Below are 24113 nucleotides of genomic sequence, written 5' to 3'. Positions count from 1 at the left end.
TCATTAGCTTCATATCACTGCTAGTCTTAAAACATGCTAACTTCAATATTATTTGTGACCTTAATCTTCTGTTTGAAGGCTGGTGAAATTAGCAACCTCCTCGACAACATGGCAGCCGTGCAATTAATCCAATGAGTTACAGGCGCAACTCGTGCTGCTGGTCACCTCCTTTACTCAATTTTCTCTAGTCTAAGCCACCTACGTGTCTTACCCCCTCTGCCCATGGCCTGGACCGAATACTTTGTGATTTCTATGTCCATCTGCATACCTTGCCAGGTTCCCACCCGGCACTGGACCCCAACCTGAAACCTCTCTGACATAAATTAGACCTGCAGGAATTTTGCAATTTCATTGAGGCTATCCGCCACCAGCTAGCTCATAACATGGAGACAGCTGACAACTCACTGAAATCTTGGCTCACCGCCGCCCTTGACAGTATCATAGCCGCCAGCTAGGCCTTGGTCAAAAAGAAGTATTCAGCCCTAAGGTTCAACAAAACCCCCATCTCCACTAAAACATACTGTAATCTAGAGCGTTCCTGGAGAAAAACATATAATCCCTTCTCTAAAGCACATAAATGGATACGCTATCAGAGCTTCCCATAAACAGTTTCTGAAGTCCAGCGCAGAATATTTTTCATCCAAAATCTTGGATATTTCTCAACACTGTCTCCAGACTGCACTGTAAAGAATCCGCCCTACTAGCCGTTACTGAAAATCTCCACAGTTCCATGGATGAAGGCAGATTGTAGGCCCTGATTTTGCTCGATCTGAACACTGCGTTCAACACAAAAAAATAATAGTACAGCACTTACAGGATATTAGTATTCGTGGGCCAGCACTTTCTTGGTTCTCCTCCTTCCTGAGCGAGAGCTAGTTTCAAGTAATTTCCCCTCCTTTTTCTTCCGACCATCGACCTCTGCACTACCGTGTCCCCCAGGGCTCTTCTTCGAGCCCTACCCGTTTAATAATTACATCCAACCGCTCGTACAGGTTAAATCGCTCCGGCTTGAACTGGTATCATACGCGGACAATACCCAGCTCATTCTTTCTCTTTCTGAGATGCAACGAAAGTCATGGCCAGTCATGGCCAGTTTTCAAAAAGGAATGCTTGCTGTTGCTAAGTGAATGAACAAAAATGTCGTAAGATTAAATGCCAAGAAGACAAATTATTTTGCTTGGCAAACACTACCATTCTTGGGGCGACCATTGGTGGCCAACTTCACCTCCTAAGCCCAAATCAGTCATCGAAAACCCGGGATTCTGGATGGATGATGCCCTGAACTTTGAGGCTCAAGCTAAATCTTAGACGGGCATTTGTTTCGGGCTTCTACAAAGCCTCAAACCCATCATTCACTTTTTCGACCCTTGCACCAGGCAAACCATTGTGCAAGCTTTGATTCTGTCCCTTGCCAATTCCTTCAACGTCTTGTATTTAGGAGCAAACAAGGCTGTCAAAAAAAACTTCAGATAGGCCAGAACGCTGCGGCTAGACTGCTGTTCTCCCTCCCAAATTCTGTTCCTCCTCGGGCTCCTCCAGAAGTTGCACTGGCTTCATGTGGACAAGGACATTCACTCCAAGACACTGTGTATCGCCCACAAGACCCTACACTCTAAGGGGGGCACCCATCCTGGAATACCTCATTTCACACTATCTTCCATTCAGTTCTCTCCAGTTGGCCGATATTAATGTGGCCATTGTCCCTAGAGTCTGAGAACCAGGGCGGGAGGGTGTTCTTTTCATGCAATGGCCCCCAACTCTATGGAACAATCTGCCTCTTCCCCGCAGGAACACCCATAGCTTTTTGCATTTTAGGAAATCACTCAAGATCTGTCTCTTTGCCAACTAGCCTCCCCGCCCTTGCCCTCCCTGTCTGGTGTAAGTAGTCTCAATCCCTTTTCTTGGGTTCAGCGCTGGGAAGTTCCTTTGTTGGGGCAGCTATGTGCTTTACAAAACTTTATAACATAACATTACACTCCCCTGACTTGTTTGTGCCCCTCTGGCCAGATGGGAACAGTGGATGGAGCCCCAGGAGGATTCAGATTGGAGAGAGGCTTGTATGGCGCCCAGAGTGAGGGTAATCTCCTCACGGCTTTGGTTAATATTGCTCAGTTAACTGCACATGACCTGTAAATAGCCTGATCGACTTTGGCACGTGGGTTTACTGATGTCACAGGCATGTTGGAACTGTTCGGGGACACCTGCTCACTTCTATCACATGGGATGGGAATTGCTGTGATTGCGAGATACTGGGGTAGGATCATTTGGGTCCTGTCTAGGGCTCTAGGGAGGCCCATTGACTACTCTTAGCTGCCCGTTCTGTTGGGATTGGAGTGACACTGGAAAAGAGAGATATTGTTAAATGGTGGCAGGACTCTCCTCCCCCCTATGGCTTTCTAGAAGCAGGCGATACACTGTTGCGCAACGCAGTAGAAGACCATATTCAGGGCCAGGGGATGCCCCAAAAAGCATGTAAAGTTATGGGAAAAATGGTTGGAGTGTCGTGAAGGTTATGTTCAGGTGGGATGTGAGGATGTACTCATTATGTGCTTATTTTACTGTATTTTTGGGCCTGTGGACATTTTGTGGGTTGTTGTTTGCTTCAAAAATCAATAAAATTAACTTTAAAAACAAAAAAGGTGTTCCGGGATCTTGCTCATACTCAAATATTTTCAAATCGTTTTTGGATACCAGCAAGAATCTCAGGCCAGAGAGCGAAGGAATCAACATTTTTCTCCATCATATCTTGAAAACCATCTCCTCCTAACAGCACCACATAGTCTCACTACTTTGGTACCTATTGCAGGGGTGTGGGATTCTCATAACCCGGCGCCCACGACATATTGTTTGGGGGCAGGAACAACAAGGTTTCATGTTTATTTTGTCCTTGAGACAAGGTGGCCCAACTCGCTGCACAAACCATTTGGCTGCCAGTTCACAGTATCACATTATGGATCAGGGAAGGGCATTGTTTGAAGTTAAGGTAATAATTGTGTCCATATGCTAATGTTTTTCAATCTTATATTCATGATTCATTAATACAAAGCCTTTATTATTAGTACAGACTGAACTTCTGATAGTGGTTCCAGAATAAAAATGTGTACACACTTTTGCAAAGTTTAACAATATGAGGCTACGTATAATGCTCCTGGAGGCTCTCTGATTAGATGTAAATATATGCAAAAGCTTGAAAGCAAGATTGATGTTTCTTTGCTTTCAAAACAAAATGTTCATAAAAAACGCAACTAGGCAAAAACTGTTTTGCTAAACTACTGTGAAATTTTATTTACCGATTCTTTGAAGCCTCATTTAGTAAAATGTGTTGATGCTTGCTAGTATTTCCCAAACATATTCATAATGGGAAATCAGTGTAACACTGGTGCTGAGGCCCCTTACATCCAGTACTGTGGTTTCTATGTCTATCATTGGGTTTTGCCACTGCTGCTTCTGGGGTAACACCCTACACCTATTATTGTGAGGTTTTTGATCTGATTATGATTCTTGGCTTGTGCCACCTTTCTGCTCCTGTCTGCCACTCCATAGAAAAGATTACGGCATGGTTTCAGTGGAAAGAGGGTAGCATTTTTGTTCCCTATTCCAAACTCTGTTTTTTGATTGATTTTAAATTGATTTATTTTTCTTTTCCTCACATTAAAATTCCTCAGTGGTAAGAGGCAAACCACAGGCTATTATTTATTCGAAAATCTTTGTGAGCATCATAGATGCCAATCGGCCAAGGGAATATGGGGGTCTGCAGGGCATTTGTTACAGCAAGATTGAAAAACACCAGAGGGCAGGAAAGGCACAGCAACTCAAGTAAAAATAAGGGAAATATTGTTGTTCACATTGATCTCCCTGTCATAAGATTTTAATCCATCTTGAAGTCTGGTCTCTGAATAGGCACAGTTTTACATAGTTTGCCATAGCTGGTAATCTGTAATCCTACTCCCCGAGGACCAGTCTAAACAAAACATGGTAAAATCCCTTTCTCCCTCCGGGATGTAAGCCTTTTTATTTTCAAACTTGTGACTTGGCCCACTTAAAGCATTTCCAAACCTAGCCAGGAGATGAATTCATCTAGAAACTGCTGCATCTGCATGGTGGTTTCTTTCTCCTCAACTAAATATAAAAGAAGCTGTTTCTTCATGATTCTCTATCATTGAAAGGCCAAAGGTATGTGGCTCTTAATCCAATGTGAAAAGAATGATAGGAGGAAACAGGAGTTGAGTTGATTTAGTGGATTTTTAGAAGAGACATCCAATGTTCGCTTATTTTACCGCTTGCAATGCTTGTGGTGCACGTTTTCAGAGCTATATATATATATATATGCGGAACCATGAGTGACAGCTGCTTCTTCGCTGACCTGTGATTTTAAATTTTCTACATAGATGCAAACACACAGAAATCGAAAGAGGACGGCTACTCGCATATACTCTGTTCATATCTCTGGCACATGCGTAGGCTTCCTTGACAGCTGTCTTTGCTTCTAAGCACATCTTACTTGCAGGCTCGTTGGCTGGTTCTGATTGTTTTTTAATCTTCGTCTTCTCTTTTTGTACTTCCAGATCAGCAACGGTTGGATGAGGAAATCAACAAACTGCGGAGCGAGCTCAAAGTGAAGGTGAACAAGCTTTATGAAGCACAGGGTGAGTGGACACCGTGTGAGGTGACTGGACTGCCAACAGCTGGGTCTGTACATAGAGAAAAGGTAGATATTGAAAGTAAGGCAAGTGAATGACCCAAGGAGATGTCTGTTTGGCAGAGACAGGGAAGGCGCATTTTCCATACGGCCCTGCTACAGTCACCATTTGTGCTTCTGTTTGGAGCAGTGTATTTCCAGTTGAAGACAATGGTGTTTGAGCCTTCTAACCTTTTATATTCAGGGCACTTGCACGCAATATAATCCAAATGGGGTTCTTCAAACAGGTTTTCCTACTGTTTCCTTCTTACATACTCAGGCAATTGATTTTTATTTTAGCACTTTGCTATTTTCTAGTGCAAACCCTTGCCACGGTCTATCTGAAGACCGAATATGTAAAAAGAAATGCATTTTGAACAAAATTCCCTAATACTTTGTTGTGTTATTCAGACAGATGAATATTAATCCAGAACACTCACCAGGGAAAGGCTTACCTGAATCTAGAAATTACAGTATGCCTAGGATTTCATAGAGATTTCATAGAGATCCAGTCTGCATAAACACTCTTAACCGCTTCAGCGCGGCGCGAATTTTCGCACTGTGCTGAGCGTTCTAATGAGCCAATGGGCTCATGACGGAACGGTTCCGTCATGAGCACAGGCCAACCGACACTCATGACGGAACCGTTCCGTCATGAGCATGGAAGGGGTTAATGAGCAGTAAGTTCACAATTGCTCACTAGATGAGTACACTGTCCCTCTGGTGACAAGTCCCAATATCAAGAAGCCATGGAAATCAGGAAAGAATTATTTTTTTTTATGGTTCGGCCCACACTATTTGTGGCCTACACACATTTTCCCCAAGCTTGGCCGATTAAAAGATCCTGTATTTATTTAAAAAAGGATGTTATTTAATATTTTAAAGCTTGGATTCAAGACAATTAACGTCTTGGTTCTACCACCATTGGATATCCCGTGCAGACTGGTAGTCTCAAATCAAAGTCTTATTGTTTTTGCCCTGACAGATGGCATGTCTCTCCTAGCTGCCTAACTCTAGTAGTTGTCAGTGGGGAAGGTGGTTTCTTAACCCTATTCCTGAACAAGCTGACTTTTGAGTGGACTGGATTCTTAAAGCCACGTGGAAGAGAGTACGTAACTGTTTTGAGTTGAACATTTTTATCCGTGGGTTATGCATTTTTTGGCAGCGTGTGACCACATGGTAGCAAGATGCCTAGACTGCAGAGGCCTTGGAGCCTCTAAAACCAGCATGTTGAGGTATGGGGTCGCAACCTACTACTTTTGCTTTAGTGTCTCTTATCTCTAGAGAACTCTGGGCCGTCCCAAGAGAAATATCCAACAGAGTTCCTATGAAATCGCGTTCTTAGCAAGGAGCTAGCCAAGAGCTCTTTAAGTGTATAGAAAAATCTACGTTGAGACTAGCGTTTGAACTAACCAACGTTATTTTGGTTCTGTCTTTCCCATAGACTGTGCCTTTATTAGCCTGCTATTGTGATTGTGGGTGCCTGCTTGCAAATATGAGATTCAATTACATTGACCCATTTCAGAAAACTCTTTGAGGATAAAATGGAGGCATCCATATTCATTGCTTCCACCTGCGACAAACCTGAGGTCTTGCTAATGATTCTTCTTGAGGCAAATATTAAAGTTGCATCTTGGAATTCTTTTGATACCTTGATGTATTGCCTCCAGATATAACGACAAAGGACAGGGTTTCAGGTGTGAGGGAAATGCTGGGCGCACTGCTCAGGTTGACGCACAGGAAGATACTGTAAGGCAGAAGGTGCATGCAGGTAAGGGGCAAATCCCTGTAACCCCTCAAAATGTGTTTTGAGGACACATTAAATACAATGAAAACAAAATCTGCAGCACACTTATATGAAAGTTCAAGCCAAAACGATGTCTCAATGGACATAAAGTTCAAATTTCATGGGCGAAGAAGTGGACCACCAGTGTTTCAGTTCCTCTTTTATTGTTCATAGAAAGCCAGCCGACACGTGTTTTGTTGCAAGAAAACACACTGTTTCCGCGACTCCTCAGGGCTGTAGGTAGTCGGTATGTAACCACAGGTCGCGGTGCCGGTGATAATTCCGACCCGGCTCTGCTCGAGACCGGGTATCAAAGTCAGTCAGAATGCGATTTCACAAATATCGACAGTAGTCTTCTCCAGCGGTCATGTGGAGATTCTTTATTGAATAAACTTGCTACATATAATGGTCATCGAAGTAAAAAATTCGAGAGTGTCTCTTGGTCTGCGTATTAGAAGCACGGAAAGTGTAGAGACTTATACAGCAGTAAGTCCCCGTAGTGCGGGGTTGATTCAGCGGCGACTCCCTCGAGTTCGCGTTTCGGTTCCGGGTGTGGTCTCCTGGAGAAGACTACTGTCGATATTTGTGAAATCGCATTCTGAATAACTTTGATACCCGGTCTCGAGCGGAGCCGGGTCGGAATTATCACCGGCACCGCGACCTGTGGTTACATACCGACTACCTACAGCCCTGAGGAGTCGCGGAAACAGTGTGTTTTCTTGCGACGAAACGCGTGTCGGCTGGCTTTCTATGAACAATAAAAGAGGAACCGAAACACTGGTGGTCCACTTCTTCGCCCATGAAATTTGAACTTTATGTCCATTGAGACATCGTTTTGGCTTGAACTTTCATATAAGTGTGCTGCAGATTTTGTTTTCATTGTATTGCCTCCAGATGTTTTGCCACATTAACCACAATAAATAGGTGAAGGTCATAAAGGACTAAGAAAGGGTTGATGTCGGTGGCCTATTCAGACACAGTGAATCACCTGGAGGTAATGCCTTTCTTTTGTTATGGAACCATTCAGTAGCTTGGCAAAGCAGTGGCTTTTGTACCTCCTGTCTACTTTATGAAGATAATTTGTGAAATTTTGGAAAGGTAGCCGGGGGGGGTTGGAAGGTTCAATGTGTTTCTTTGCAATGTTATTTTCACAACCCATTGGTCTTTGCTGATAGGAAATCCTTCATACCAATGGAATATTAAAGGAACTGTGGTCGCTATAGGAGGAATGTTTTTTTGGCGGTGTCTGAACAGGGGGCATGAAGGGCGGCAGGCTTCTGTGCTTGGGATGATATGTCCTTTATTGAGAACGTTTTGGAAGATAGTTGATTTTGTTTTGTTGCAGTCTATCCTTAAATGCTTGAGAATTATGGTAGCACAATTTTGTTACAAGTAGTAGATCTGCAGAGCTATCATTACATTGTATTGTACTGCAGCATTTCTATGTGTTTCACTTCACCTATGTGGGCTACCAAAGCTGTTGTCTAAATAAAACTTCAAGCTATGCAGTATAGGATGTGTGGTTGGAATAGTGTTGTCTTTGTTTTGTGATCCTATGTGGGAAGTGTTTCCACGGTGTGCTGGGTGAACACTAGGTGCGTTCATTGTTTTACAGGAAGCAATGGTTAGCAGTGTGACTGATAAAGAGGTGTGAGAGACCGACAGTTGGTTTTCATTGGGTTGGCAGTACTTTTTACTACTCTGCAGTTTCCTGTTGTAATTTTTATTATAGTAGTCTACTTAGTTGGTTGATGCACTATGTTGTTGAATCTGACATTTTGTTTAAAGTTTTTTGACCTGAGCTGGAATTATTGGAGAGAGAAATGGTGAAGGAGATCTTTCTGGACAGGCTTTCCTATTAATTTCCTATGTCTGAATGGTATTGTGAGTTGTAAAGCTGCAGATATAGTGTGTAGCTAGATGAAATCTGCAGTGGTGGGCTACATTCGAGTCAGCTGGTTGGACAGCAGCTTGTGACAAATCTTTTCAGCTATCCCATGCCTGTTGACTTGTGGGGATAGCTGGTTTATTGGCTGGTACTGTACTTGGTGATGGTCATGACCTGTAGCATGTATGTCTTATGTATGTGTGTGTAAGATGATATAGTTGTAGTTTGCTGCCAACAACTGAGGGTTATCATATGTGTTTGTGTTGGCCAGAAGGATTATATATGAATTGGCAATACTATTTAATGCCCAGATCAGCCCTTCTTAGTTTACCTGGATTGAGAAAGCAGCGTTCCTCTTAGGCTGTTTCAGATCTGCGGGTTGTAAGCGTAGACTAACCTTGTAAAATTATCTTTGTGGGTTCAATTCTAGGGTTGAGGGACAATGTAGCTATATTGGAAATAAACACGTTTTCATCTGTCTTCTGAAGTGTATGTTTCTGCATGCTTCAAATCTTGTCCGGTAGCAAGTTCCAGAGCTTGGCAGTTTGTTCTGGTTTGTTTTTATTGCTTGAATATAACTTGTAAATATAGTGGTCCTTTCCCTTGGAAGGGTCTGTTGACAATGCAGAGTGCCTTGAACATTGTTGCCAGTGTAGCTATAGGTATCCAGTGGAGTGATAGCAGGACTGGAGTCACGTGTTCTCTGAGGCGAAGATGGAGAAAGAGTCTTGTGGCAGCATTAGATTAGTTTTATTATGTGTATATGACAAATCTGGGTCCACTGAGGCATACATAGCCTGTTGCATAGTCATAGCTTGGAAATTACGAGTGAAGATGGCTTGTAGTTTTTGTTGGTATCCAATGTATGGGAAGATGCAACCGTGTTTTCATTGTGTAGAAGGTGCTCTTTATGATGATGATATTTAGTGTCCAGGATAAGTCTGATGAATACATGGGTTACCATAGATTTTTACGTCTGTTTTACATATTTCTAGGACTTAGTTAGGAATTGGAGAACACTGGGCTCTGCCGTCAGGATATCAGAATGCATCGCTGTATGTTAAAACTAAGGCTGGTGTGCCCCTGCATTCACAATGATGCTCTGCCTGTAGTATCCTGTATGTCTTTTTGACTTCAGGTCCACAATAGAAATGACTTCACTAATTTGGGAAGAAACACATTTTCGATCATGGCAACACTTTTCTGATTTTAGCTGAGCATGCTAATGGAGCATTAAGCTGCTTCGGATAGAGTTGTCTTTGTAGCGAAACATGGCTTTGCCAGTGTTGGTGGGTCTAGAAAATAGTACTCTGGCAGGAGGCTCAAACACTGGAACTAAGTGAAGAACTACTTTTGTATGTCTGTAAGTAATGGTTTCTTTTGGCGAGGTAGTTGAATTCCTGACATGTTGGGAGTGTTTATATCCACTTTAGCCTTTTTAGGCAGTATCCAGTAAAAAAGGACTATTCCTGTAGTTGAGGTGGATCTGGAGTGTGAACAGCATGATTTTGCTGTCTCTTTTTGTCTGTTTGATGCATAAGCTATATACCTCATACCAAATCTGTTATCATTCTATGGCATTTATATAGTGGGCAATCTGCCATTAGATTGGCATTGTATAACTAGTAGTAGTCCGCGTATGACTTTCCAAAAGGTTCTGGATTTACCATCACAGACTAGAGTTTGAACCGCTTTCATTACGCTTGTTAAAGGGTCTAGACCAGATGTCCCTTTTGTTTTAAAAAGGTCTGCTGCTCAGTCTCTTGTGATGATAACCGATGCAGCTTGGAGGAGAATTAAAGAAGGATGAATATTGTAAATGTTTGACATCACAGGGCTAGGTCTCAGTACATCGTTCAAAAAGTATTACAGCAGGTGTAGTAGGAGAATGAAAAAACTTCAGAGCCAAGGTGATCTGATGGAAATTAATGAGTGCAGAACTTCAAGATTCATCAGGCAGTTGCAAATAGCTTCTCTGTAGAATCAGTTTATTGGGAAATAGATAACATTTCTGACCAAAGGGAGGACTCAAGCTGTCAGTGCCATAGAGGTTCAATGTATCCTCTGTTAATGGATGAAGCTGTAGTTATGGGACCAACACAGAGGAACAGTGCTCACTGATAAAGCATCAAGTTCTGACCCGCTCCTACCAAGGTGTGAAAGACTGCCACAAAGTCCATGAAATCTCTCCGTTAGCAACATCTTCTGAGCTTCTACGTGGAAAGGACGGGGACTCATTAGATGAAAGTTCCTTAAACCCTGTAGGCAGGCAGTATGAGGAAAAGCTGTTTAGAAGAAACTTCTGCACTTTATGCTTTACTTGAAGTGTCTTTAACACGTCTTTTGGAAGAGGGGTAATTTCTTGTGGCAATCGAAAACAAAAAGGGCAGCCAAAAGAGCACCCCTTTCGTAAAAGGTTTGATAGCAAAAATATATTAAATGCCCCAAAAAGGAGGACGGTAAGGTGATGCCTTTTTCTGTCGATAGGTAAACAAGAACTGGACTAGGATGGTAGTGGCACAAAGAGAGGGGCAGAGTCCGCATTCAAGAGAAGCTTTATTTTTTGGTCCCAATTGTGGTGCATTCCCAAAAAGTTGTGAAGATTGTAGCACAGAATGAAACAGTACCTGGTTCATAAAATAAAGGCCAGGCCTGTGGTGGGATTGTGTTGTATAAGATTCCATTCCAGATTTTCATTGCCACTTATTTGATAAACTCTGCCTATATAACATAAAAATAAGTGACTGAAAGATTCACCACTATACACATAAGAACAGCACGAGTTTCATCAACCCCTCAAAATGCTTCTTTGTGAAAATCTTCAAGGTTTTGAGGAACACATTTGTATTAAACAAAACTTCCTCTGGTTTTATGGAGGGGGGGGGGTGAGATTCTGGATGTTTTCCAGTGTCTCTCCCCCACCCACCCGTCCCCGCCCCAAGTAGAACGACTTCTTGTTCGGGTACTCCTCTTCCCCATGATTTCTCTTAAAGCTTTCTTTTATTTATCTCCAACGTAAGCGCTTGGAAGTGGCACCCAGCACTCTTGAAAAATAAGTTCCATTACCTGAAGCTCAAGCAGGTCAAAACAAAAATCCGGCTGTTGATCTTTTAGTCAGTTACACTTGCTCCGAACAGCAAGCAAGACATGTTTTGTTATGCAACAAAGACTGTATCTCAGGTGATCACTTCATAGTCCTTGTGTGATTCATTTTGTATTTTGGCATGTTGCCTGAGACACAAAACCTGGGTAAGTTGGGGAGGGCAGGCCTTTAGAGGGACCATCACACTAATGGTGGTAGCACAGTAGGCTTATACTAGCAACCTGTGAAGGATTAGCAAATGCACTCTCAACTGAGAGTGTGAAATCCTCTCCGTCTCTTACATTTTTCAGTCACAAACTTGGTATTTAATTTTATTCTCTTTTTTTCCCCACCAAGGTAAACCAGAACTGAAAGGTTTCAGTTTAAATGCCATGAGCAAGGAGGAGATGAAGGCCCTAAACAAGTTCCTGCAAGGCTGATGTCAAGAACTTGACTAGAACAGGAGGTGCAGGGGCGTTGGAACACACAGGAAAAAAGGAAGACATACAATGGACTCGCCACGAAAGAGTAACCTGCACGGTCTCCTTAAGGTCACGGATGGCTTTGAGTGCGGTAATAAGTTGGTCACCTGTCCTGGACTCACTAGCCGCAGCGCCTCCCTTATCAGAGATTTATTTTTCTGAAGAATGTCTCTCATTTCGGGGTTGCACATGGAGGCAGAATATTGGCTTTAAAGCCTGTAACAGACATGTTAGGTCTCTGCTCTGCATCTATCTCCGTCTTCACGTAAGACTTCTGCTGTTCTTCTCCAGATACAAAACATAAGGAAGGCATGGGAGGACTGGGATCAGAGCCCAACTACTGTGTGGGTGGTGTGTGCCAGTGTGTGTGTGTGTTGGGGGCGGAGGAGGTTTGCTGAGAACTTCTTTTTCTTGTTTTGAATAGTAAGAATTTTTATAGAAATAATGTACTTGTATTTTATTAAAATGAGCCACAAATGTGTGTAAATATTACCAGAAAAGTATTGTTGTGTTTGTGGTAATAAGGTTAATACTACAAGAGCATAATTGCTAGCCAGTTTCTCTTTTTGGACTCTAAAAGATGATATCCATGTGGAATGACTCTTTAGGCATAAAACTAAATTTGTGGAAAATATTAAAAATAGTTATAAAAGTTATCTGAATCTATGGCAGGGTTATTGGCTGTGGAGAACAAATGTTTCACATTTATTTGAATTCCTCTTGTTTATAAGAGACAACTTGTCAGCTGGCGGACTAAGAGAATGTTAAAACCTCATAACAGTTGTATTGGTGTGATGTTTTTTATGCCGCACAATTGTACTATTAAATGGCATGGTATCACATTCAATGTCAAGTCTTTCTTTCAGACTCACGTGCCAGCAAAGAAGAGTTAAGTATACTGAGAATGAGCCGGCACTGGTAATTTGACAGGTCATCAAAGTGCTCTGGGAGGGATTTCTTGCCTTTCTTTGTAACACACTTCTTAATCTCCCCTCTTGGTTCCTTTTTCTCCAGCGACAGTCTGTGTCATTAAAGCTCTTATGGTGTGTATCTGGGGCCAAGCATGCATGACCTGTCCACTTTCACTTTCTATTTACGTTCACAGTGTTCTTGAATAATCACCTTCTCAGCCATGTGGGTCCCACTGTTCTAGATGTCCTCTAGGCCTAACCAGGACCCAAACCAGGATTCAAGGGCTCAGTTGATCTAAAAGGCAGAGTATTCTCACAATGAATCAGCTAGACCTACATCTGCAGCAGAAAATAAAGGGATGCAAGTGAGGCCCACGTTTCTTAAGGCTTCTCCTAGAGTGGGAAACAGTTACATTGTGGGCAGCTTGACTTGGCCTCGGAAAGAGCTGCTTCTAAAGAATGACACTTTGATTTTTAGCACTAGTTTCACCACAAGCACAGATTTAAAAACATTGATAATGGCTTAGGTCCGCTCATCTGCCACCAGTCTCTGGATACAAGTGTTCTAGAGCTCAGTCAAGTTAAATGTCCAAAAATCTATGATTGTATGCTCGAAGAGTCTACCATCTCTGAGAAACTAAAGAAGAGATCCTCGTTGTTGGCATTTGTGGAAGACTAGACCGGTTTCTGAGGTTGCTCCTGCAGTCACCGATGACTGGTACGGTGAAATGGAGTTCCCTTTCAGCAAAAGCCTTCTCTGTGTTGCACCTCAACTGCCTCCCCTACCACCACCAACACATGCCTTTCTGTTTCCATATTGACCAGGGGGAATACCACACTCAACTTATGGTGAAGGCAGCTCACTGCAGCCTGCTGACCCCTTACGACACACCTTATGACCCGGTGCCTGTGGATGACCCGTGGGACGACTATATTGATCCCACAGGTGATGCAGCCCCGGATCTGTACCCAGATAGACCATCACCTGAAGATGATACTACTGTGTTTCATGAAGTAATACAAAGTGATGCTACTGCTAAGTGGATATGCACATTCTCAAGGAGTAGGATAAATTCCTGGTGGAGATGCTGTTTAGGATCCAATGCACAGTGCAGTTTCTCCCTTTGCTCAAGGGAATGTTCAAAACCACCACAGACACCTTTAAATAGCCTGTGAAGGCATGAGTGGGCAAAAAAAATTCAACCTCTCTCCTAATAACCCTTCCTACATATGAGTCCACGTACCTCCTAGCTCCCTCATGATCCACACTGCACGTATGCGCTCAAACGCACAGGATATGCTCCTACTAGATCAGGAGAACAAGAAACTAGATGCAGCAGGGAAAGGGGTCGATGTGAAGACAGCCACGTGTTGAAGGATTGCCAACTCCGTTGGCCTGCTTTCCCAATACAACAGAGCACATTAGGACAAGATGCAGAACCTCCTTAAGCACCTGCCTGAGGAGTATAGACAATTGGGAGAGGAACTCTTGGCAGAAGGGAAGACTATCTGCAACACCACCATCCACTGTGCTGACAGTGCGACCCAAGGATTAACACCAGCATCTTGGAAAGATGTCACACAACACACGTGTCTCTATTTTTAAAATGGAAATACAGCAGCATCTGCTCAACCTGACCTTGTATGGACAACACCTCTTGGGCCTGCAGGTTAACTAGAAACTTCTGTGGACAAGAGTCGCTCTAATCACATATTTCTTCAGTAATTTTCTTTGTGCAATATACATGTGCATCATATTGTGTTCACTCGCCACTCCATAACCCCCCTCCCCTGCTGTGAGGAAACTAATATAACATTGAGTCGATGCCCGTGTGCATTGCCAGCTAGGGGAACGAGGCACTATACATAGTGTCTCGAAAGACTGAAGAAAAATAACTTGAAAATGTCTGAGAACAACACTAGATGGCAGGAATAATCAGAGTATGTGAAGTTACAGCACAATACACAGCAGATGGGTGCTTACACGTTAAGTAATAGTTTCCATTGTTGTTCCTGTCACCTCTGCATGCAGCGGGAGCAAGGTGCCTCATGGACTGGACCGAGTGAATCTGGCTGGTCTTCGACTGTGGTGTGTGACCCCTGTCCAGCAGGCCACTATGGCGTGGATCGCCAGTGTGTTGATTTCTGTTATCTCAAAATTATATGAGTTGTCCCTCTCCAGTGTTCATGGAATAAAGATGGTAAGGAAAATGCTACTTACCAGTATGCATTTGTTCTTGGCATGTAGAGCTGCAGAATCGTACACTTTTGCAATAGATCGCCACCTGGTGTTGGGCTCGGATGATTGCAGGTTGTTGTCTTCTTGGAAGAAGTCTTTTTAGTCACGAGATAGGTGACTCCTCCCTTGGACAATACTGCGCATGGTCATCAACTCCATCCTCGGATTGTTTTTCGCCATGATGGGAAATGATGGAGTTAGTAGAAGTAAAGAGAAAAGAGGATGTCCATGCGTGTGCATCTAAGTAAGATGAGTACTGGAACGGATACAAGTCCCGGGGAGGTGGGAGGGCGTGTACGATTCTGCAGCTCTACATGCCAAGATCAGATGCATACTGGTAAGTAGCATTTTCCGTTCAAGGCATATGAGTTGCAGATCGTACACTTTTGCAACAATTGTGCAGCAGTGTCTCCCCTAGCAGTGGTCGCTTGTATCCGTTGCAGCATTCTGAAATAGTGTTCTAAGGACAGCTTGGCCTACTGCAGCTTGCTGCTTGGCCTGCACATCAACACAATAGTGTCTAGTGAAGGTGTGTATTGTAGACCATGTTGCTGCCTTACATATGTCCTCTAGTGGTATATTTCCTAATAAAGCCATAGAGGCTCCTAGTTTGCAGTGGAGTGTGCTCTAGGAGGAACTGTTAGTGTACGTTTAGCTTTTTGATAGCATATTTGTATACACTTTACAATCCACCTGGCAATTCCCCCCTTAGAGATGGGGTTGCCTTTGTGTGGGGGAGAGAAAGATACAAATAATTGTTTTGTCTTTCTGAAGGATTTAGTCCTATCTGTGTAGTATAACAGGGCTCTCCTAACATCTAAGGTGTGTAAAGCCCTTTCTGCAACAGAGTGTGGGTTTTGGAAAAACACAGGTAGCTCTACTGATTGGTTAAGGTGAAAAGGAGTGATAACCTTTGGCAGGAATTTTGGATTAGGCTTGAGAACCACTTTGTTAGGATACATTTGAAAAAATGGTTCTTGTATTGTGAATGCTTGTATTTCACGAACTCTTCTGAGAGAGGTGATGGCAACAAGGAAAGCAGTTTTCCATGTTAGGATTTGCAATTCACACTTGTGTAAAGGTTTGAAAGGGGGTCCCATAAGTCTTGTAAGGACCACGTTCAGGTTCTACACTGGAGCAGGTGGTGACCTTATTGCAGGTACTCTGAAGAGAGATAGGTGTTGTCTATTCTGTAAATAGGCTGCAATTGCTGCCAGATGCAGGCATATGGAAGAATAAGCTAAATTGGACCTTTTGTAGGTGTATAAGGTAGCAAATGATATTTTGGATGGAAGCATCCAGTGGATCAATGTGATTGTTGTTACAATATATTGCAAACCTTTTCCACTTAGCGGCATAACACGCTCTGGTAGTGGGTTTTCTAGCTTCTTTAATTATGTTCATGCAATCTGGTGGCAGGTTTAAGTAACCAAACTCTAAGACTTCAGGAGCCAGATCGCCAAATTCAGTTGGCTTGGTTATGGATGTCTTATTTCTCCATGGTTCTGTGTTAACAGGGAGGGCGTGAGCTGTAATTTTTGATGTGGAACCAGTGAGAGATCTAGCAGTGTGGTGCACCACGGCTGGCGTGCCCATGTTGGGCTACTAGTATTAGTTTGAGAGACTGTTGTCTGAGTTTGCGCACTACTAGTGGAATGAGTGGGAGAGGAGGAAAAGCGTACACAAATCTGCCTGACCAGTTCATCCATATTGCATTCCCCTCCGACCGTGGGTGTGGAAACCTGGCGGCGAAGGTTGGGCATTTTGTATTCTCGTGGGTGGCAAACAGATCTATCTGTGGATGCCCCCACATTTGGAAGAATGGCTGAAGAACTTGTGGATATATCTCCCATTTGTGAATCTGTGGTAAATAAATAAATAATACCCTATTTTTGAATGCTTAAATGAATAACAGATAGCTCAATAAATAAGAGTCAAGATTCGAGGTAGTAGGAGTTTTTGCAGGTTTATTACAGCATAAGGACAGGATCAGGACAACCTGCATAGGAAGAGCAGAATGACAGGGCCCAGCAGGACAACTGGGACCCAGTAGGGGAAAAGGATGCCCAGCAGCTGCTGGGGCTAGGTCTGGGATGAGCTTGAAATGAGCGCGCTAGCATTCAATAACAAGATACAGGCATATATACATAGCGCAAACACATAGCAGTACATTGCAGTAGGCGTAACAGTGGGTGGAGTAGAAGGCGTGACGTGTAGCAGTCGCGAAAGATAACAGTAAAAGTGGGTGTAACTGGGAGTTTACATAGACATGTGATGCAAACGTAACAGAATATGTCATGAATGGGCGGAAACATAGGAGGGGGCTACCTAAGGAGCCGGGACCTCTAACCTAATGGTGCGCGAAAACGGGCAATGACGTGTTACTAGGAGAAGCTGGGGGCTACGAACTCTGTGCTAGGAGTAGAGACTAGAGTCTGGAGGGTCGGAGCGACATGTACCTAAACCCTATCTAGTATCTGATGTTTAGGGAACATGTTGATATAAACTAAGAGTCAGGAGGGGAAAAGCTAACTTGATTCTAAGACTGGACCATGCATTATTCTACACGTAATGCGTGATGAAGAATATTAAATGACCATTAATACAGTATTTCTCTAACGTGGAGCCGAATAGGCTAGACAATGACGGAAACTATTGATGCAGTTCAGTAGCTTAGGAATGCAGAAGAGGAGGACTGAACTGATAACTGGAACTATAACATACTTTTGGCAGACTCAGAGGCAGAGCCAAGCTGCACCGGGCACTGCGAGGCAGGAAGTAAGTGAAAGGTCGAGGATACAGGTGGGGGCTGTATCGCTCCTCAGCGAGGCTTTCAGGAGACAGGAGCTGAATCTGTGGTCCGGGCCCTGTTGAGGCCTAGAAACGGGGACTTTATAATGGAATAACGTGCACACTGAGAAACGTGGCAACATAACTTTACATAGGCCTGATATTCGTATTATTCACGAGGACTGGAAAATGACATATCAGAGATGGACACAACTATAATTGCGTCAGTAATCAGACATGGGGAATAACATATGCATATTGGTCATGCACACATAACATATGATGGATGAGGCGTAGGGACACAGAACATGGCGAAATTTACTTTTCCACATTCCCTCCTTGTCACTACGTTTTCATCAGGAAACATCAATATTCATGATACCGTCTATCATTTCATACAGTACCATTTGCTCGTCTCGAATTGTCTTAGAACGGGATTTAGAACGGGGCTTGGGACTAGGAATACAAGAGGTAGCACACATGCTGCAAATCGCAGGGCCACATTGTATACAGAGGCAGCAGCTAAATATAATCGCTACTGCAATACCTAGAAAGGACAGGACTTTCCATCCCCATGCGGAAATTACATTCCAGAACCAACCGGACCATGTCCAGGTGCCTGGATCTTGATGTAACAGGTGGGCAATTTTATGGAGTCTGGTTATAGCTGAATAAACAGACGGCGCGTTATTTGGAATGAAAATGCAACAACTGGATCCGAGAATTCTACAGGCCCCGCCCCTATCGGCCAGTATGACGTCAAGGACGAGACGATTCTGTAAAACGACAAATCTCATAGCAGATTGTTCTTCGGTGAGGTTACCTAGAGCAGAGGCAGTCTCATTTACTACAGCTTCAAGGGTTCTTGTTAGCCTACGGATCAGTTTACTATTCTGGACAGGTCCTATGAAAAAGAAGAAACCCTTATTGAAATCTGTATACTGTTCTAGAGTAGTTTCAGTTTGATCGACAATTGGGGACTCTCTTCGATGTCTAGTGTGTACTAAGAAAGAATTCCTATGATAATCAGGTGGGGCTAGAAAAACAGGTGGCAGTAGGAAGGCAATGTAACAGGTTCCCTCCCAATCGAGGGGCAGACGGACATATGCAGTTTGACCACAAACAAAATAAGAATGACGTGAAGCTTTAAAAATAGATTTCCCACTGTCACTATACTGGATAACAGTAGTACATTCACTATGTCCTATATGTACAGAACCATAACTACGGACACATAATTCGCCTTTAACTGGTAGTACTGAAATAGCAGGTAAGTCTGGAGTAGTATCAGACTGAACATTCAGGACCATGAAATTCGACGAATAATTTCCTAAATTATATACCTCATTTTCTAAATCTAAACCTGTTCTGTGGGGGAAACCTTGCTTGTCTGGAAAACATGTACTGTTAAGAAAAGACATATCTGTTGAGGATGACGTTAACGTGGACCATGCTCCACACGAACCATTGTGTGAGAATGGATAAGGAAAGAGTGGCAGAACTCCCTTCGATGTCTGGAAAGGGGGGAGTCGACCACACACCCAACAATTAGTGGCATTGCTGGTCTGGTGTGAATAATGTAACATACGGATGAATGTGTTATTACGCATGGCAAGGCGGTATGAATATTCGTGAGGAGGCAGATCACTAAACGTGTGCTCTACTGTAGCATTAGCAGACATATTTACATGAGGAACAGGTAAATACAGGAAAAATGCGTAGCTGGTGCAGGAAATCATTATGCTGAGAAATAATATGAAACTCAGAAAAACGATACATTGTAGTGAACTGCGACTAACTCTCTCACTATGGGGGTCTATTTTATACATGTCAGAAACAGTCTAACCGTTTCACCTAGGGGAGGACTTATACAATCAAACTGGCTGACTTATTAGACCTGAGCTTTAACTTATACTCCTGTTGCGGAGTTTTCTCTAACAAGGGAGGGGTTGTAACAAAGTCTGGTGCGGGACAGTCCTTTAAAACAATGTTCTGGCAATCCTTCGAATCCTGGGAAATGTTCTTGGCAATGTCTTTGACGACTGGCTTTGATCCTTTAAAAAGTTTTACATGGGAGAGGTGCACCCACCCCTTCCTGCCTTCTAGCTTGACGGCAGTTCGGGTGGTCAAAAGGACTTGACGTGGCTCTTTCCAACGTGGTTCCAGCGGACTTGATCGGTCAAAGTTGCGGACAAGAACCATCGATCCTGGAACGATCTCGTGCGGTGCCACCTCGGTATTGTCTGGAAATGCGGCGGCAACCTGTGAACGACATGAGTTGAGGGCAGACATCAAGGAAGCTAGGTAATCTGTCAGCATATTACATGAAACATCGGTAATACTTCGGGGTCTAGGAGTACCCCACATGTTAGGGGGACGGCCGAAAACGACCTCATACGGGGACAGACCTGATCTGGAATGTGCGACCATGCGCATGTAGAACAGAGCGACTGGCAAAGCTACTAACCAGTCTACACCTTTGTCTTTACAGACTTTTGCTATACGGATTTTCAGAGTCTGATTATGTCTCTCGACTAGACCAGCTGCTTCTGGATGGCGTACACAATGAAACTTCCACTGGTACCCTAACAACAGGGAAACGTGCTTCATGAGTTCTGATGAGAATGGCTGACCGTTATCAGAATATACGACTCTAGGGAGTCCGTATCTAGGGAAAAATTCACGAACCAACTGCTTGGCAGTGGTCGCAGCTGTGTAATCTGGGACTGGATATGCCTCTGTCCATCTGGACAAAGCGCATACTACTACAAGGACATACTTGAAACCTCGACATCGCTCCATTTGAATATAATCCATCTGGAGGACCTCAAAAGGGTGGTCAGGGGGCTGGAAACCACCTTGTTCCACCGGGACACTTTTACCTGGATTAAACTGACAACATATCATACAGGTACGGACTTTCTGCTTGGCTGCAGCTCGTAAATGCTTGTTGAACCAAATGTTCTGGATACTGTCTAACATAGCTTTTTCTCCTAAATGTGCTGGACTATGTGCGGTATTGATAATGACTTGAACCATAGAATCGGGGAGAAACCATGTGGCTCTACCCTTCGTTAACCATCCTTGATCTGTCTGGACCCCTCCTTGTACAGACCATTTCTTGATTTCATCGGGAGTAGCATGTGACTGGATATCTATGACATCTTGTGTAGGGTCCTTAACTGTCATGCATGTAATCAGATCTGGAGTATGTGTCTGATTAACTGGAATGTCTGGTGTCTGTGCTGTAAGCTTGGCTGTGCGGTCTGCTAAATCATTACCTTGGGAAATAATGTCTGTAACTTTCGTGTGTGCTTTGCACTTCATGATAGCAATAGATGTCGGTAAATGTATGGCATCTAACAGAGCTTGAATAAGGAGACCATGCTGAATCTTGGTTCCATGAGACGTCATAAAACCTCTTTCTTGCCAGAGCACTCCGAAGTCGTGTACAACTCCGAATGCGTAACGTGAATCTGTGTAAACATTAACTTTCAGGTTCTTAGCGTGTATACAGGCTTGTGTTAGAGCGACTAGCTCTGCTGCTTGAGCGGACAGAGTATCAATACGTTGTGTTTCAATAACTTCAGTGTCAGTAGTCACTGCATACGCGGCGACTAGTTCTCCTGTACTAGTTCTCATACATGAACCATCCACATAAAGTGTCAGGTCAGGATCTAGTAATGGGATGTCTGTAAGGTCTTGTCTGGGCTTTGTCGTAATGTTAACTACTTCCACACAATCATGTGTGTCTGGATTTGAACTAACTGATGGTAACAGTGTAGCAGGATTCAGGACGTTGCAGCGTCTAATTTCTATGTGTGGCTGGAACAATGTCAATTCATAACCTGTCAAACGTGCAATCGTCAAGTGCTGAGTCTGTGTTCGGTTTAAAAGAACTTCTACTGAATGTGGTACTTGTACTGTCAGGGAATGTCCTAAAACTATGGAATCACTTTGTCTGATAGCTAGTGCTGTGGCTGCAACTGACTTCAGGCACGCAGGTAACGCCTGGGCGACTGGATCTAATGTGCTCGAAAAATAAGCACAGGGCTTGTATTGACCTGCTTGATCTTGTGTGAGAACAGATAATGCTGTACCTTCGCGTTCTGTAACGAAAAGTGTAAAAGGCTTACTGTAGTTCGGTGTAGCTAGAACTGGAGCTTGACATAGGGCTTTCTTTAACTCGTTGAAACTAAGTGTATGATCAGGTGTCCAAGGGAGGACAGTCGATACGGCTGCCTCCTGTGTCGTTAACTGTATCAGTGGCTTGGCTAGAAATGCATACTGGGGAATCCATTGTCTACAATAAGAAGTAAGGCCGATAAAAGCACGTACCTCCTTCTGGGTTCTGGGCTGGGGAAGACTCGCTATTAACTGGATACGGTCGGGTGTCAACTGCCTACCCCTCTTGGACAGCAAGTGTCCTAAGTATACCACTTGCTGGACACAGAATTGAAGCTTCGAAGGTGACACCTTGTGCCCCATCTCGGCTAGAAAATACAGAACTGTAAGTGATGCTCGCTCGCAAGCACGTTCAGAACGGGCTGTGATCAGTAGATCATCGACATACTGGAGCAGGGCAGTGTCAGTTGGCATGTGAATGTTGTCTAGTTGTCTCTTAAGTGCTTGACTGTAAATACTAGGGCTTTCTGTGAAACCTTGAGGAGCGCGTGTAAACATATAGCTCCTTCCATTTAAACAAAATCCGAAAAGAAACTGGCTGTCTGGATGAATTGGAACACTGAAAAATGCATTCTTGAGATCAATAACAGTGAAAAACATGGCTTCGGAATCAATGGCAGTCAACAGGGAAGAAATGTCTGGAACAACTGGGTACTGAGGAACAATACATTTATTAAGCTCTCGTAAATCAATCACTAATCGATATACTGGGGGTGCATTCGGATCAGTACGTTTCATAACAGGAATGATCGGAGAATTACATACATTGGAGTCAGTTTCTACAACTACTCCTTGAGCCATGAGCTCGTCAATAATTTTGGATAAGGCTGCTACAGCCTCAGGTGGCAATCTGTACTGTCTGATTCGGGGTAACACTACACCTGGTTTGAGAGTCACACGATAGGGTGTGATTTGCATGTAACCTACATCAGTTGGACCTTGCGCCCATAAATGTTGCGGAACATTAGACAATCTTGAATCAAAATCTCGTAATACATAGTGACCTTTAAAGTCACGTAGGAACAGACGTATTCCCTCTGGGGAACAACAAATAATTGCACCTAATTCTTTTCAATGTTTTAATACCTAACAGATTTTCTGGACATGACTTAGTAAGTAACAGATCAGTAGTACTGGACAATGGACCTACTTCTAAAGTAACTGGCTGTGATATTTCATTAACAATGGGTTTTCCTGAAAATCCAAGGGAAACATTTCTTGAGCCTGAGAGCGGAGCCCCTGGAACTTCGGCATGACTAATTGTGGTCCTACTTGCCCCTGTATCGATCAGAAATTTTCTGTCTTTCCCTAATACTTGACTATGAACATAGGGACCTTCTTGGTCTACAGGTATCTCGATGAGAGGCAAGCCTACCTCCCTCTCTAGGCTGTTTCATGAATATGACTGGTATTCTGGATACTCAGACTGTGCATACTGGTACATCTGCGATGTAACGTGCTGTGTTGCAGCAATAGGCTGCGGTACTGTAACTGTCTGTTGTGCATTCTGTGACTGAGGAATCTGTGAAACTTGTTCTTGTCTAGGCGGACGTGGTCTTTCTTTAGTCTTACCAGTAGCTATGTTATGTTTCAGAACTGCACACTCGTTTATAAAATGACCTGGCTGTTTACAATAATTGCAGTTCCCTTTAACGGGAGCTGCAGGATGACTGGCTTGATTCGGACCCCTCTTCTGACTGTCTTGAGGAACAGATTGTGCAACTAGCACTTTCATTTTCGTGTCTTTCATACGTTTTCTCTCGTGTTCTTGCTCTTCTCTGATTCTATTCTGGTGATACTGGAGCATCTGGAGCATCTGGGACGGGGTATTAGCTTGCCAGGTGCTTTCGACTTTCAAAACTCGATTTTTAATTTGTGGACTTGAATTCTCGACTAATTTGGTAACGAAAAGGTGAGGGTATGACTCACTACTGGTCTTGAGACCACTGTTAATACTGAAACATTTCTCGAATCTAGAATAAAAATCACTAATATCTTCTTCTTGTTTCTGTTTACAGGCTGAGATTGCATCCCAGTCTTCTTTTCTCGTTGTCAATAATCTGGGTAAAACT

At 43.4% G+C, this 24113-nt stretch overlaps 1 protein-coding gene across 1 annotated transcript in view; it reads left to right on the top strand.

Annotated features, from left to right (window-relative positions):
- The window catches only part of PDRG1 (p53 and DNA damage regulated 1), a 62839-nt gene extending 50081 nt beyond the window's left edge, over nucleotides 1-12758 (top strand). The window contains exons 4-5 of the mRNA XM_078651769.1: nucleotides 4566-4646; nucleotides 11792-12758. Coding sequence (XP_078507895.1) covers nucleotides 4566-4646; nucleotides 11792-11874 — 164 coding nt within the window. The 3' untranslated portion in view covers nucleotides 11875-12758. The remainder of the gene's footprint in view (nucleotides 1-4565; nucleotides 4647-11791) is intronic.
- Nucleotides 12759-24113: the final 11355 nt, after the last annotated feature.

This window comes from Lissotriton helveticus, chromosome 7, assembly GCF_964261635.1.
Source record: "Lissotriton helveticus chromosome 7, aLisHel1.1, whole genome shotgun sequence".
Classification (NCBI taxonomy): Eukaryota; Metazoa; Chordata; class Amphibia; order Caudata; family Salamandridae; genus Lissotriton; species Lissotriton helveticus.
This window is presented reverse-complemented; position numbering and strand designations above follow the sequence as displayed.